We start from the raw sequence: 13,460 nt of genomic DNA, 5'->3' as shown, positions 1-13,460 counted from the left end.
ATAAAGTAGTCCCTAAAATACTTGTTCCTTGCTATGGAATATTTACTCCACCCAGCTGTGCATAATGAGAGAGAAAGTGCAATGAAGTGACCTCTGTATTTATGGCTTAGCACAAACGTCCTGTCCTTCCTGTGCAGGGAGGGGTGAGAAGAGGGAGGCAAGGGGAAGAGCCACAGAACCTTTCTCATTTTGTCATTTTGTCATGCATGAAAGGGAGACAGGTCAAGTTCTCATACCCACTCTCCTAAAGTCACACTCTAACTACGTCCCATCAGCACACACTGCATGCAGTCAGTGTTTCTGCTGCAAACTAAGCACTGCAGGAGGTGAGGGGAGACCATTTGAGCACAAGGCAGGGCAGCAGGATTTGGGAAACAGGTTAGTTTAGATCAAAGTGTCTTGTACCACAGCAGAAAATAAGCATGTCCCTGTGCCATAACCAGACAAGCAGATTTACCTGGAAGGCCTTTTGGTTTTGATTTCCTACTGGCATCAGCTTTGCTGTATCTTCATTAAATGCTTATAAGACTATGATTTACTGGTAATATTGGGAAGGGCAGGGGGTGAATATCACTATTCATATCCTACATTTTATTTTATTTTTGGCATGGAGGCTTTTTGGAAGACAGTATTGTCACTGACCATTGTCCTCTGCTCAGCAGAGCAGTCACAGGTCAAAATATATTGAGCATGGGACAGATACACCTGCCTGTCATCAGTGCTGTGTTAAAGAATTACATGACTCATCGAGTCTTCAATTGGGAACCTATTTTAAGCCTCACTGTCATTAATTGTGAACAATCTTCCTAGGCAAAACAGCAGACTTCTGCAAATAGTCAGGAAACACTGCAGGATGGTGCTGGTCAATCAGAAGCCACATACAGTGAGATAAGTCTGAGCATACTAAAAATAGAGCAAAATTAGAACAGACTTGAACTTTTGCTAGAACAAAGCTACTGTTTCTTCAAAGCTATTAATGCTTTCTTATCAGACCTCAGTCTGTTACAGTCTTTAGCAACGGTATGTAGTAGAATGAAAACTCCAGGCCAATTTCTCTACAAAAGCCACCTCCTACTCAGGAAGCAAAACCAAGGCCTCTTCACAGTTACATGAAAAAAGATCGGTATCATTCAATATTTTGGACTTGAAGATTGTCATGACTACATAAAGGAAGATTTCTGAGGAGTAAGAGTTGAGGAATAACTAATCTAAATATAAACAAGAAATGGCATAGGAAAATTTGACTGACAGTTAATCCAAAGTCCATCACTTGGAAGATTTTTTAAAAAGGACTGAAATGAGTAGTAGAAATATGCTGTAGTGAAAATCTTGCCATAGGGATTAATGAAGGCACCTTTACAAAAGATCTTCAATATTGCAAAAGTTCCAAAAGCTACCAAATCAAGATCTTTTTCTATTAATCTTTTTTTCTCTGTAACTACATAAAGAATTGAAATTCTACAAGCCTGTTTAGATTCCACTTTGTATCCTACAGAAAAAAGGATTAATATTATTTCTCTATATGATTACATGGTTTATATGCATGAATTTGTATCATTAAATCCACTGAAGAGAGCTAAGGAGAAGGGATGCCTTAATTACATTTCCATTAATTTCATATCTTATCAAATTACTAAAAAACACCTTTCAAAATAACATTAAGTGTAAGCATTGAGATATAATCTAGAGGTTTTCTTTTTTATTATAACACATGCACTAGGACTATTTGAAACATAGCATCTGTATTTTGTTCATAAAACATTAAGGATACACAATTCCTTTTTAAGTGGAGAAACTGTATTACTGCTTATTCAGAAAAATTGTCAAAAATCTAACTTGGTTAAAAATTAGAACTGGATAATTTTTTACTTAGGTACATTTAATGTTTGTGAAAAAACTGCCTATTGATATTTTAAATTCTATCGAAATTTCCCATATATAAATAAAATTCACCACCACTTTGGTTTACCAAAGTTCGATCTTGGTAACATTCAGGAAAAGTTAAAATGTTGCTCTTATTTCATGCAGTGATGCTGATTTTCCACAGGCAGTAGTAAGATGGTGTGACCAGAACCTGTTTATGTTCCCATAAGGAAAGTGTACCTGCATGATGTGAATTAAGTAGCATGTTTACTGAATTGCTATGGTACTTAGCTAAGAAAAGTGAAATGCATTTTAGAAACAACTAGCGCTCACATACTCTTTAACAATTCTCAAGAATTGATTTTTTTTTAAAATATGTATGATAGCCCTTTAAACCCTCCAGTATTTGGCTGATTCATGCAAAATTCTCCATGAACAGTAACTTTTCCTTATTTCTAACACAGAAAAACAATGGGAGTTTGAATGAACTTGACTGCTGATACAAATTCGGAAGCAGCGAAAAGCACAAGAGTTTGAGTCTGATCTCATGCACTGAATAAAACCTTTGATCAGAACTATTACTACCAGATAAAGGTACCTGATTTGCAGTTAATAGAAGTTAATGAAAAAAAATAACCCTAAGGGCTCCCAGCAGGCCTGTGATAGAGTCAGTCTGTCACTGCAGAGACCAGTGGTTCATCAGAGAAACTTCTGCCTCAGTCAGTGCCAAGGACTCCTAATGCAGCCTGTTGAGGGCTCACATCAACTGTTTCTATGGAAACCACAAACTGTTTAATGTAGTTGCATTTTTTGTTTCATTTGATGATCAGAGCACAAACTAGAAAGGAAAGTAGCATTGCCCTTAGTGTACTTCAGATGGAATATGGAATATTTGGCAGCCTTGGCTATAGGTTTGCCATGTCTCAACTGATACAGCAAATAACTGTACTATTGTAACAAAAAGATCTCATTCTAAGCACCAGCAATGTCTCAAGTGCCTTTGCCACAGAGACAAATTAATAATTACTGCCAGAGAATGCAAATTATTTAAATGGAAATGCTAAACAATATTATCAATAGGTTGTCATCTAACATCTGTTAATTATGCTATTACCTATTAATTATGCTTTGTTCACACTTAGTAAAATATTTTGTTCATTTCTGTTGTTCTTTCAGCTGCTTTGTCAGTTTTATTCTAATTCAGACGACTTAAAGGTTAATAATAATTCTAGCTAATAATGGAAAGCTTTTTGACTAAATGTTCTATTCAGGAAAGAAAAGTTCTCCTTCTTTCAATAATCAGTTGAAGCAGTTACTGTTTTAAAACAGAATAAAATACTTTGTAAAACAGGCACATAATTATTTTAGTTTTAAAACGTTTTATTTCAGATAAAGCATGCTGCTATATACAGAAAAAGTGTGGGTCCAAGCAAGAGCAATACAGAATGGGCAACATATTCCTTAAAACTTAAAAGATGCTTTTAAAAGCTTCAGTGCAACAGTAGTATGATATATTCTTCTCACTCCTAAATCACCTCTAGTAAAATGTCATTTCCTCACAGATCCTGAGCAACCCCAGCTATCTCTCATTTTTATATAATGATAAATTCAATTTTCCAACACAAAACTTACAGCAATGGTTTCAGCAAATAACCTCTACCACTTTAATATATTGAAGAAATATAACTTCACATTGCTAATATCTTATTTCAAACAGCATCATTGAACTATGCAAACTAAGTATGTTGTACATTTAGCAAGGTCTAGGCCAGTCAGTTTTTCTTTTCGGCTTTCTTTCTCCTACTTCATTATCTTTACAGCAGTAAAACTCAGTAAAAGTCTCATTCTTCTTCCTCCTAAAGAAATACTGTCAGCAACTTCCCTCTAATTTTCTCCTAAAGTTAAGGGACTACAATAGTGATGTTTTCCTGTATACTGAAGTTTGAGATAGTAAAGGAGTAAAGCTAAACTACTTTAAAATGAAGAACACGAACTGGGTTGTATTGTTATTTTTAGTTGTGGTGACAGTGAATGGCTAACAGGCTAATGACAGAAATCTACAGAGCAAGGCCCCAGCAGTGTGTGTGACACGCTGGGGCTCTAACTCGGGACAGCAGTTAATGTTTGACTGTAACTCTGTCTGTGTTTGCCCCAGAAACGTGGGCTTTTAACTTTTGACATTAAGGAGCTGCGCTGACAGGCCGTGATGCCAATTGCGCAATTTGGCAAAGCGTGGGCTGTTACGTTCCGTTTCAAACCTTTCCCTGTGGCATGAAGAAAGAGAGAGAGAGAGAAAGACAGAGACAGAGAGAGACACAAACACAGAAGAAAGAAAGGAGGGAGAAAGAAAGGGGTTAGGGACCATGGCTACCACTCCCTTGCCTTATAACTAGGGCAATGGCAATTTATTTGGATTTTCTCCTCAGCTATCAAATCGGTGCAATGAAGGCTGGGTGATGCTTTTTGGACCATGTATGAAAGGTTTTGCAGTTGTTCATTTCTGAGAAGTAACTTGATATAACTTCTTATTCTTTGACTTCTGCTTGGTATTACAGGGCTGCTTTTGCTAGAAATGCAGTGTAATCCCATTGTTTTCCTGCCACCAGTTTCTCTTGGCTTTTCCCTCCCTTGCCCCCAACTGAGCAGTCAGTGACAGTTAACTCATAAAAGTGAAAAATGAATGCAGGTATTTTCCATTCTGTAACACCTAGGCCAGCCCATATATATCCTGCTGTCCTTCCTGCAAGGACCATCACCCACAGGTTTAAGCAGTACTTTTCTACAGCTTTTCTCAGCATTAGTAAGTATTAGTGTTGACATTTGCATAAATATTTCTGGTCATGGGTGTCACAAAGCAGAACAACATGGGATTTTCAAAGCAGAGTCCTGTGAAGTATTGGCCATCTCCTACCCTCCCTGGCTACCTTTGACTGCACACTGGGGCTGTTGAGCCATGTTCAGCACCTCTCAGGATTTAGCCTTTTCTAGACACTCTACAGTTTAAATTCAGGTGTTGTAAATAAAAAGGGGAAGAAGGAGGATGTGAGATGAGAGCACAGTGAAGGAGAAGTATATCAAACAGAATGGAAAATAAAATGTTCTCATTATTTGCAAAATGTATTTGAATCATTGCAAACAAGGTAATTTTTTTTCCTCATTATTTACACTCAAAACACAAGACAATTAATTGTGTTAATGCAGTGGAACTTGAGAGTGAAACCAGCCAAACAGAAATGAGCAGACTGAGCTGGTTTTACTCCTCAGGCTGAAGAAAGCACAAAACAATAAACAGTAAATGCCAACAAATTCACTGATACTTCTAAATCTTCTGTTCTTAATAACAGTGTCATGCAAGTAACATTCCTGAAGAAGTATTGATGTATGACTTCTCAAAATATATTTTATGCTTTTCAGTAATTAAAAGATATAAAGTATTCCTAGCTGAAACTTCCCAATGGCACTTTTTCCAGTTACACCGGAGTGTACCAGCCTCAGTGGGTCTGACATGCAATTTAAGAATTCCCTTACTACTTTCGAGATATTATCCCTCCATTCAAGGAAAAGGTATTCAGAAACATGTGTTTGGCTTGAAATACATCCCTTCTTTCCAGAAAATAATCCACAACGATCATCACACCAGCAATGGAAAGTTTTCATAGCAAGTCATAATCTCATGTGTGCCTTCAAAATAGCAGCAGCACGAGCGAGGGACAGTCATGCAACGTGCTCATTAATATTAACTGAAAGGGATATTCTGTCACCCGAAAATGCCCAAGCTCCATGGATTTCATTTAGAACATATGTCATGAAGTTAGAAGCAGCAATCTAAAAGTGACTATTTTTATGTAAAGCAGTTCTGTCAAAAATAAGCTACACGTATCACCCTCTGTCCCCCAAGAGTTTGGGAGAAATCTGATCAGCATTTCATGCAGTTCTTGCAAGAGAAAGCACCAGAGAGATTGCTCACAGCATGCCCTGAAACCAAAATCCCCTGCCCTCCAAATCTCTGGCAGTTTAACTTTTGGAACATGAAGGATTTTTCCAGAAGTCCAGTACAGCAGGGCATTAATGCAATACTGAATCTGGCAAGACACAGGTTCTGTGGTTCCATGGAAAGCTTTCGCTTTCAAGAACCCAGGAAACCTTCCAGATGATCCCAAACTGTGGATGTGCAGAAAGGTGTGGTTGTATAGTCTGGATCTGAAGTAGATGCTGAAGAGGACTTTCTATTTCATCATTGTGCTGGAATAGAGTGGAGTTCAAGCATGGAGTCTGTGCATCTGACACAGATCCTTCCATCCCCTACAAAATCAAAAGTGGTAGGTGCCTTCCCAAGAGATGAAACAGGTCCCAAAGAGTTGTCTATGATCGATGCATGCACAACTGGGGCTTTTGCTACCACATCTCCAGTGGAGTGTATGCAATGTTTGAGGCAGACACCAACCCACCCACATGGGACAGGCACTGTCAGGGAGGCAGGAAGGAGACCCCATTTCATTCCTTGCCCCGGAGCTCACACCAATTGCACAGTTCCTGTGTAACTACCTAGTACATGTTCCCTTGACTCTACTGCCGATGAATGCCCTTAAACCTGTTCAGCTGTGCCTAAACATAGCCAGAATCTCCTTGTGAAAACAAAAGATAACACAGTGAAACCTCAAAACTGCAGAAAACATGCAAAGCACAGTGAATATAGTCATGTACTTCGAGATAGAATGTGCAATTTCCATGTGTTGATGTGTTACTAGATAATTATTGTCAACATAACTGATACCACCTAAATTTTCCAGTATCTAGAATTTTCCAAAGCCACAGACTACACCTAGAAAGATTATTCCTCTAAAACAACATATTACTCTCAGATGTGAATGGGGGACTTTTAAGTTCATCACAATGCTTTAAATCCCATCATAGTAAGGATTTGGATGTGTGCTATTACATCAAAACAGATAATGCACAATACATTTAATGAGAATTAGGCTTGCACATTTGAGGGAAGAAATAAATCCCTGAGGGATATAATGTCAAGCCTGATGTTCGGGCACTCAGCTGTGAACTTGGGTGAACTGCAATGGAAGGTTTATAGCAAACATCAGCTGAAAGCACACTTGTGTTCTCACAGGGAAGATAACAGATTTCTTTCTCACTGATTCAACATTTGTAACTTGCACTGTGATCAAAAGCTCAGAACCTTCAAAGAAGCCGTACAGCAGTAAAAAGAAAAAAAAAAAAGAAAAAGGAAAGGAGGTGTTTTGAGTATCAAACACATCACAGACTCAGCCAGCGGCTTAGAGTAGCTCATGTGAATAGGGATTTGAAGTATGCAAACAGAAAATAAGGCTTACGCGCAGGATGCTCTTGATTCAACTGCAGTTTTTAGCTCAACATAAGAATCTCTAATACATCTATTTCCTGGCTATGCAGGATGATGATAAATCTTTAATTCCATATTATATCTCTGAACATATCCACTTTTTAAGTGTTTTTGATAGATCATATGAAACAAATACATTTATCCACTAGCAAAAGCAGTCCTGTGCTTCCGTATTCTATAAATTTGGGTCATGTTTATTCCAAATAAAACATAAGCTAATGATTATGGGTATGGATGGAAACAACTCCTTTACTGTATCATTTAAGGAGAATCAAATGTCAATCAGAGGGTCATCCAAATAAATTGCTCACAAATTTCAGTGCTATCACAATATTATATATATTTTCATCCATTTACACAATCAAGTAGTTACATGGGGCCTGGAATTCATCACATTCACACACCCAGTAAAGTACAGGAAAGTTGCATGAGCAAAGAGCTTTGAGATTTGAACACACACTCCAGGAATTTTGCACTGTCTTTCCTAAAAGCATGCTAATTTGTTATCCTTCTCATTCAAATGCCTCTCACAAATAGCATTTTAATTTTAGTGATTTTTAAGTAAATGTATTAGACTATTTTAGGACAAAAATATAATAAAGGAGGTTCGTATTAATGCCATTTTAAAAAATTATTGGGTTATCAGGAAGGAGAAAGCCATATTTTTCACAGGGGGTTGCCTACCTTGACCTCCTCAGGGCTTCCTCATCTGGATCTTGCACTGCAGACAAAAAGTATTTCAGTTAAAAAAAGAAAGAAAGAAAGGAATTGGCTTTATGATGAAATAATAAGTTCCTTAGAAACATATCAAAAGCCTATCTAAAGGTGCATTCATGCTGATTTTGCAGCAGTGGAATCTGTAAGAACACCATGAGGAGGAGCAGTTCCCTAGAAATGGGAAGGAGGATGTTAGGAGGAATGTAGCTATTACAGCTACTTTGTCATTCATTTATTAGCAGTGTTTCACAGCTGTAGGCAATGATTCTACAGAGAGGTCCTGCTGTTTTGCAGGAAAGCACAAGAGGCATCAGCAGTAGATCCATAGGAAACACTATTTCCCTCTGATGTGGGAAAGGGCCCTGAACTTCCTTATCTCCAGATCAGAAACCAGCTGTGAAGTTAGTACCAGGTGGTCAGAAAAATATTTCCATAGGCAACAAGCAGCAAAGTTCAATCTCCTGTTACATTCATAGCAGATCTAGGTTTAGATAACAGGGCTGATAGAACCATAGATTCAAGACAAATGGTGATCCATGATTTTTTTTGACCTCCAGAAGTCACTTCTATAAAAGGCTGTTACAAGAGACATGACTTATTTGTCATTTTTCTAGTGAATGGACAGCTTTGTATGTCTAAGCTGCTGGAGAACAAAAAATTGCACTGCAGAAATTTTATTTGTAAGTAGGAAGAACTATGGGGTCCCAAATGCTCTTTTACTATATAGTCTGTTATAGTTTTATGGTGAGACTTCTGGCAGATCAAAGAATTTTCTTCACAAAGCATAAGGTGAGACTGTACACTTTGATTTCCTATTCCCTCTAGTTACATCCAGGATCTTGGACTGAAAACTATGAGTCTGGTCATGATTCCTTCAGAATCAGTGGCCAATACTGGGGCGATACATAACGACAGGAATCTGAAATCAGGCTGAGGAGGATGTTCTGTTATTCCACTTACTGTACTCTGTTCCAGTCATCTGGGCAAGGATGCGGAAGGACTTGGACTGCAGGTTGGCGGAGCGGCGGCTCCAGTCCTCACTCTCATCCTCGGGCTTGTTCTGAGTTTTCAGCACAGCCTGATACACCGGGGAGGCACTGTCTACGTGAGGGTCTTTAAGAGGGAGGGTACTGTAATTCAGAAAGTGAAACATTGTGAAACAGCACATGGTGGCTTTCCTTCCAACCTCTCTGGTCTTAGCTTATCACCCAGAGTAACAGCAATCCACAACATGGCTTTGAAATTACCACTTCTTAAAAAAATACATTGATCAATTTTATGTTATGGCTCGTTCTATCTTTGGAACAGCCTGTTATCATCAAATCTGCATATTCAGAACAGCATGAAAATGCTTGGAAATATCTGTTCATGATTCCTCAGCCAAGGAAGCCACAAGTAGCTTACAGTGGTTGGAATAACGTGTGGTGATAAAGGCGAGTATGCCAGGCAAAAACATTTATTTCTCTGAGAATTCCTGTCCCCTATTATTTCTTATAAAAATTACTTCATGTTGATAGTGTTTTATGCTACTTCTTTAAATTACAGTATTGGACCAATGCACTTTGAGATTGTACTTAGAAATAAACCCCATATTTCATTATAAAAATAATGTGGTAGGCTTTTATAGCTCTTTCTAGAGATGATTCTTTGTTAAACTCTGAATTAAACTTCCATCTGCCATAAGTCTGGATTCATTGTCTACTAAACCTGTGAAGCAAAGAAGTCTAGACTTGTACTCAAGACTTGCATACATATGCTCTATCTGAAATCTTTAGCAACAGAATGTATCTCAGAGTCTTACAACATGTCTACTCATCTTGCAAAGTGACAGATCCAGGAAAAATCTTTCAATTGTGCACACCTAAAATCAAAGCTGTAGCACAAGTGAAGTAACCTCTCTTTATGATGCAAGCTAGAAACAGGCTTAGTAACTTAATAGTGCCTTTTTTTCCCCTGTGAAAATAACTTCTGCATAGCACAGTTAAAATTAACTATTAACAGAGCTGCAGGAATATACACTGAGGGGATGATGTATGCTTGGAGTAACTTGGCTCCATGGCTTCTCTAAATACAAGGTCTATTTTTGAAGCAAGTGATTTATTGTAACAGCTTTAACTTGTTATTCCATAAAGAGCTTTGCAAGCAGCAAGCTCAACTTCAGGAAAACTGAGAAATGGTTCTGTTAAAAGTTAAGGGCCATTTGGTCCAACTAAGTCACTGCCATAAAGTTCCAGGAGCAGTCCTCTGCTATAAAAGTTTCTTCCTTGGTTCAGGCTCAAACTTAGTGTTCTCTAAGACACCATTGTGCAGAGAAAATCTACAGAGAAGCTGAGTCTGTGATTTGAAGACCTGAGAGAAATCATGAAAAAGCCAAGAAGCATGTCTGACATCCTACACACAGCAACAACATACACTGTGATGAAAAATATTACCAGGTAGTGCTTTAAATATCAGTATTTTCCAGCTGACATACTCCTCTTCATCAATACACAGTTTTGATGGATCTGGACATAATAGCATGGGACATGTTCTTCAGGTCAGTGGCTCACAAACATGGTCAGTGTTTATATGGACCCAAAAGAAGCCCATCTCTCTAGGAATTTTCAGGTTTTATTGGAGGAGTATTTATGTTCTTCATAACCCCCAATTTATGCAAACTTATCACTTTCTTGAGGACCCAGCACAGCACAAACCTCAGTAATTTTTTTTTTGCATGTTTCAACACAATCATTTATGTGATGGAGCACAGCTCGGAAAAAAGGTGAACTTAGAAAAAAACCTGACTCTTCAGTTTAAGCTCTGCCACAAAACATACAAGTTATGTAAAAAAAGTTTCTCAGTGTGGAAGATGCCCTGTAGGAATAAGCAGCATTTTCCAGCTCCTCTTTTAACTCATGTTTCCAGACAACTATCCTTACAACATCTAAACACTAGCAGGCACACAAGGCATAATGTAGACTTGTTTATTTTGGGAAGGGTGTGCCATCAGTGGCTTGCACTAGTGTTGTTCCTAGTGGAAGATGGGAAAGCAGCAGTCTTCCTCTTCTGGCCCATCACATATGGCTGAAGGGCTTGCTGAGGGAGGGCACAAAGCGTGGGAGCAGGAACGGTCTTTGCATGGAAAAGATTCTCTGTAATACCAACAGTAAGTCAGCAACCCACCCAGGACTGTTCTGCTGCTGCCTCTGACACCTGGCTATGCTGAAAAGTTCTGTCACTGTAAAGGGTCTTGTTAATGTTCCCCAAAAGATGACCCCAGAGGCATTTGAGGATGCTGAGCACCCAGTACCTTGCCCTGTACGACTGCTATAGGTGACTGCCTGAATTGGGCCAACAGTTAACTTTATATTCCCAGACTGACTTTTTAATCTTGCTGAAGCTTAAAAACCCACTGTTTTTAGCAGTGTGATAGCACATTTCCCACCTGCATACTGTTGCAAAGTGGATAACAAACCTCTGCTGACTTCAACCATAGACCACTGTGGCAACAGCACCGTGCAAGTTACAGACAGTACAAATTCCTTTGACTAAATCCTCTTGCTGAAATGCTTTGTTCTTGTATTATGACCAATATACCAAAAAAAGCAGTTTAAAGGTTTATGTATAATTATGCTATTAGCTCAAGGTTAGTTAAAAAACTAGAGCTAAAGGCTGGACCACAAATTTCACAGTAGCAATGTGTGGTATTAACAGGACATATTAATATCCTTATGGTAGATGATTAAGGCAGGAAATGGAGCTTGGTGAATTAAACTTCCCTAGCAGAGTGAAACATGCTCATATAAATTGAACTAAATTAATGTAATACATTGGAATATTTCCAAATCTGCCTTTAATTCAACAGGCCTTTTTCTTTTTTTAAAATCATAATTACATTGTAGATGAGTAACTAGGACATATGAGCCATTCAGCATGGAAGTGCAAAATAGAGCGCATCGCTGATTATGAGCATTTCATAAACCTAAATGTGACAGTTGATTCTTACAGACAGCCTAAAGATGCACATAACCACGTTAATACCTCTGTTATACCTCTTTGTAATTTAATTTCTTTCCATCTGGGTGTGGATGTGCAGAAATATTATTCATCTTTAAGCATATTACTCTAAATTGATGTTACTGAAAAAAAATTCTTCCCAAATGAGTTAGAGCTTTTGAGGGTTTTCACACTACAGCCTGAGGTATTTTTGTAGGAGTCAATAAAGAATCATACTCCTTTTTCACATTATCATACTAGTCACACATTATTGACATTAAAACAAGCTTTAAGGACAGTCAAACTGTTTTGAGTAAGTAGCAGTGGGATTATTATTTTTTGGAGTCCATTATAAACTACAGTTTACCATGTGAATGGTACCCTGGAGTCATTAACCAGGTTTAATTTAAATAGATAATGAGTAAAACTTAGGAACACTGCAGTGTTCTACCCCTGGTGTAGACATACCATGAAATATTGTGACTTCAGATATTAGACTGATTCCAGCTATTCAATAAAAGGGCTAAGAGGTAAAAATCCCCACAACCCAACAAAACCCCAAAAGTTCATGTAGACTGGTAATATCTACCCAAGTTGACTCACTGTAGAGGATACATAAGACTTTAGTTTCTACCCAATCACATTATTGATTCTGCTACTTTAACTTTTCAGTTCTTAATCTGGATAAAGTTGTTGGATTTATGTCTACTTACGACTTGTGAATTTGGCTAAAACTGCATAACAGAATTTAGAAGAGGTTTGACAGAAATGTAATCAAAATGTACTAACCACGTGGTTTTACTGCAACCAGCTCTTGCTTCTTGGTTTAGCAAAATCAATTAAAACAAAAAAAACATAGAAAGAGAAGAAACAATAAGAAGCCATGGCATTCAAAATTCTCTGCCTTTAAGTTCCAGTGTAACTGCAGTATGAATAATTCTATGGTTTCCTTTGTGTTTTCCATGATGGTCCAGTATGCGTGGGTTATTTTCTAAGTGACAAGGGTCTGATTCTGATCTCACTAAGTTACAGCATCACTGATTTCAAATAGTGAAACTAGAAAATGGATTCTTATCTTGAGCCTGTCTGTCCTTCATCATGAATAGAAGAGGTAAGCAGTGTTTCCAGGTACTGTCTGCCCTTTAGGTCTGCAGTCTGAGTGTGCTTACCATCTTACAGATGGCTGACCTCTAACATGAAATGAAAAGCCAGAAGAAGCAAAATTAAGCACTGCGACTGAATTATATGCAGAGAATTGACACAAAATGAATCAGTACATAATTTGGTCTGCTTTTATACGAAAAACTCCTCATACAAATACTTCTGCATTAAGCATAATCTTATCTCAGATTTGACCAACTAAGTAAATGAAAGAACATATCACTTCCCACTGCAAATTAAAGTTCAGAATATCATGGAAGCCAAAAGAACCTAAAGGTTTAATCAAATGAGTATCAGTCAATGGGTAGGCCATTCTTAGGGCAGCACAACCCTTGCTAGGTTTCTAGATATAGAGATTAAAAATGCTGTG

At 38.0% G+C, this 13,460-nt stretch overlaps 1 protein-coding gene across 6 annotated transcripts in view; it reads right to left on the bottom strand.

Annotated features, from left to right (window-relative positions):
• Positions 1–13,460, bottom strand: part of LDB3 (LIM domain binding 3) — a 121,863-nt gene that overhangs the window by 39,383 nt on the left and 69,020 nt on the right. For 5 of the 6 annotated variants that reach the window (XM_027649396.1, XM_027649398.1, XM_027649395.1 and 2 more), the window contains 2 exons: positions 8,915–9,084; positions 7,922–7,958 (listed from right to left, as the gene is read on the bottom strand). In XM_027649396.1, the coding sequence (XP_027505197.1) occupies positions 7,922–7,958; positions 8,915–9,084 (207 nt within the window). Of the gene's footprint in view, positions 1–3,225; positions 4,128–7,921; positions 7,959–8,914; positions 9,085–13,460 lie in introns of those variants that run through there. The other variant, XM_027649400.1, reaches the window with a different exon arrangement.

Source organism: Corapipo altera, unplaced genomic scaffold (genome assembly GCF_003945725.1).
Source record: "Corapipo altera isolate COAL_440 unplaced genomic scaffold, ASM394572v1 53, whole genome shotgun sequence".
Taxonomy (NCBI): Eukaryota; Metazoa; Chordata; class Aves; order Passeriformes; family Pipridae; genus Corapipo; species Corapipo altera.
The sequence above is the reverse complement of the archived record's forward strand: the minus strand, read 5'-3'. Positions and strand labels throughout refer to the sequence as shown.